This window comes from Sinocyclocheilus anshuiensis, unplaced genomic scaffold (assembly GCF_001515605.1).
Source record: "Sinocyclocheilus anshuiensis isolate Anshui unplaced genomic scaffold, SAMN03320099.WGS_v1.1 scaffold330, whole genome shotgun sequence".
Taxonomy (NCBI): domain Eukaryota; kingdom Metazoa; phylum Chordata; class Actinopteri; order Cypriniformes; family Cyprinidae; genus Sinocyclocheilus; species Sinocyclocheilus anshuiensis.
Genome location: NW_015547689.1, coordinates 2,196,603 through 2,198,470, shown reverse-complemented (window position 1 = coordinate 2,198,470; position 1,868 = coordinate 2,196,603). Strand labels below are relative to the sequence as shown.

The 1,868-nt window shown below is 35.0% G+C and overlaps 1 protein-coding gene across 1 annotated transcript in view; it reads left to right on the top strand.

Annotated features, from left to right (window-relative positions):
* Positions 1-1,221, top strand: part of LOC107703500 (B9 domain-containing protein 2) — a 2,459-nt gene extending 1,238 nt beyond the window's left edge. The window contains exons 2-3 of the mRNA XM_016506125.1: positions 507-632; positions 719-1,221. Coding sequence (XP_016361611.1) covers positions 507-632; positions 719-1,032 — 440 coding nt within the window. The 3' untranslated portion in view covers positions 1,033-1,221. The remainder of the gene's footprint in view (positions 1-506; positions 633-718) is intronic.
* Positions 1,222-1,868: the final 647 nt, after the last annotated feature.

The window sequence follows — 1,868 nt, the reverse complement described above, 5'->3', positions numbered from 1 at the left end:
ACTTTGTAGAAAACGAAGCGTTTGAGAGAGGCGGGGCATAGAGGACCTACAATAATGTACAGTATTTGAAAAATAATATGTTTTTTGAACATTAAAGCATGTCAACATATTCTGTTACACCAAATACACAAAAGAATGACCTTTAAAAAAGCATCATATGACCCCTTTAAGACTGGTTTTGTGGTCCAGGGTCACATACATGTTTTGTGAGAGAACACAGAATGCAGTGCTTTTGCAAAAGAACACAAATATTTTGCGAGAGAATACATTTTCTTCCCATCTCATATATTTTTTTCCATCTCCATATTCACTTAGGGGCTTTGTAAAGTGGTGACCAGAAAACACTGGTCTTATTGACAGTTATTGTGTTTGTCTTACATTTTAATGGTGTAAATCATTTTTTTATGTTTTTTTATTTTATGAATTATTATTTTAATGTTTATTTGACATCCCAAAGTTTGTCTTAATATGAAGTACTAAAACCTTTTTCACTTTATGCCATTCAGGAGGAGAATGGAGACTTCTTTCTGGTCTGAAGGAAGGCCAGACTCAAGTGGACATGCCTCAAACAGGGGACATGGCATACTGGAGTCATCCCATTGATTTGCACTACACTACTAAGGGCCTACAAGGTATTCGTCTTGAGTTTTAGAGTGGCAGAAAGAGTTTATAATCACTTAAGCATGATTTAATATATAAAGGCTTTTTCTACTTCTAGGATGGCCAAAGCTTCATCTCCAAGTGTGGCATCAGGACTCTTTTGGCCGATGCCAGCTGTATGGCTATGGTTATATCCACATACCATCAAGCCCAGGACAGCATCGTCTGCAGTGCGTGACATGGCGACCGCTGGGATCCTGGCAGGATCAACTTGCTGAGATGTTTGTCGGAGGAGGTCCACAGCTGCGCTCGCCAGATCTAATTTATAGTGGCGCAGACCGATACAGACTCCACACAGTTGGCATGGGCACAGTTGAACTAGAGCTGTGCGTTATTCTGCGCCACTTTGACAGATATGGTGTGGAGAGCTGAGAATGGACTGCAGATTGTCACACATTTCAGATCAGAGATATATGGAGTGAAAAGAAGGCAAAATATTTTGTTATAATGAGCAGGAGGTAGTTCTATAAGGTATATGTGAATGTAAAAATGTTGAATGTAGTATGTTATACAAGGAGTTGAGTGAAATGTTAAGTGATTGATTTATCTCTACAGACTGATAATGTGTTTTTGCTCTTTGGATCTCAAACAATACTTTTTTATTTCATTTTGTACACTTTTTTGTTCACAGTGTATGTTTTATAGAATTGTATTTTGTTTTGATGCAATTAAATTTGGCAGTTTTTAAATGTTAATCATTTCTGAATTAAACATTTTTAAGTCATTCATCAAGGATTGATATGAAAAAGTCCTATTAAAGAAAAACCTGACGCAGTTCAGGTAAGTACATAGTGTCAGTACATAGTTCTGTTTCATATATATATATACAGTGGGTACGGAAAGTATCATTTTGTACACTTTTTTGTTCACAGTGTATGTTTTATAGAATTGTATTTTGTTTTGATGCAATTAAATTTGGCAGTTTTTAAATGTTAATCATTTCTGAATTAAACATTTTTAAGTCATTCATCAAGGATTGATATGAAAAAGTCCTATTAAAGAAAAACCTGACGCAGTTCAGGTAAGTACATAGTGTCAGTACATAGTTCTGTTTCATATATATATATATATATATATATATATAGACATCTTACTGTAACATTTTGTAGCATGCTCTGTGTTTTGTAGATACTGAGAATCAGCTCATCACATTTTGCTCATTTCCTGTGTAGAGTTTGAAACTGTTTTAGTGAGACTAAAAAAAGATA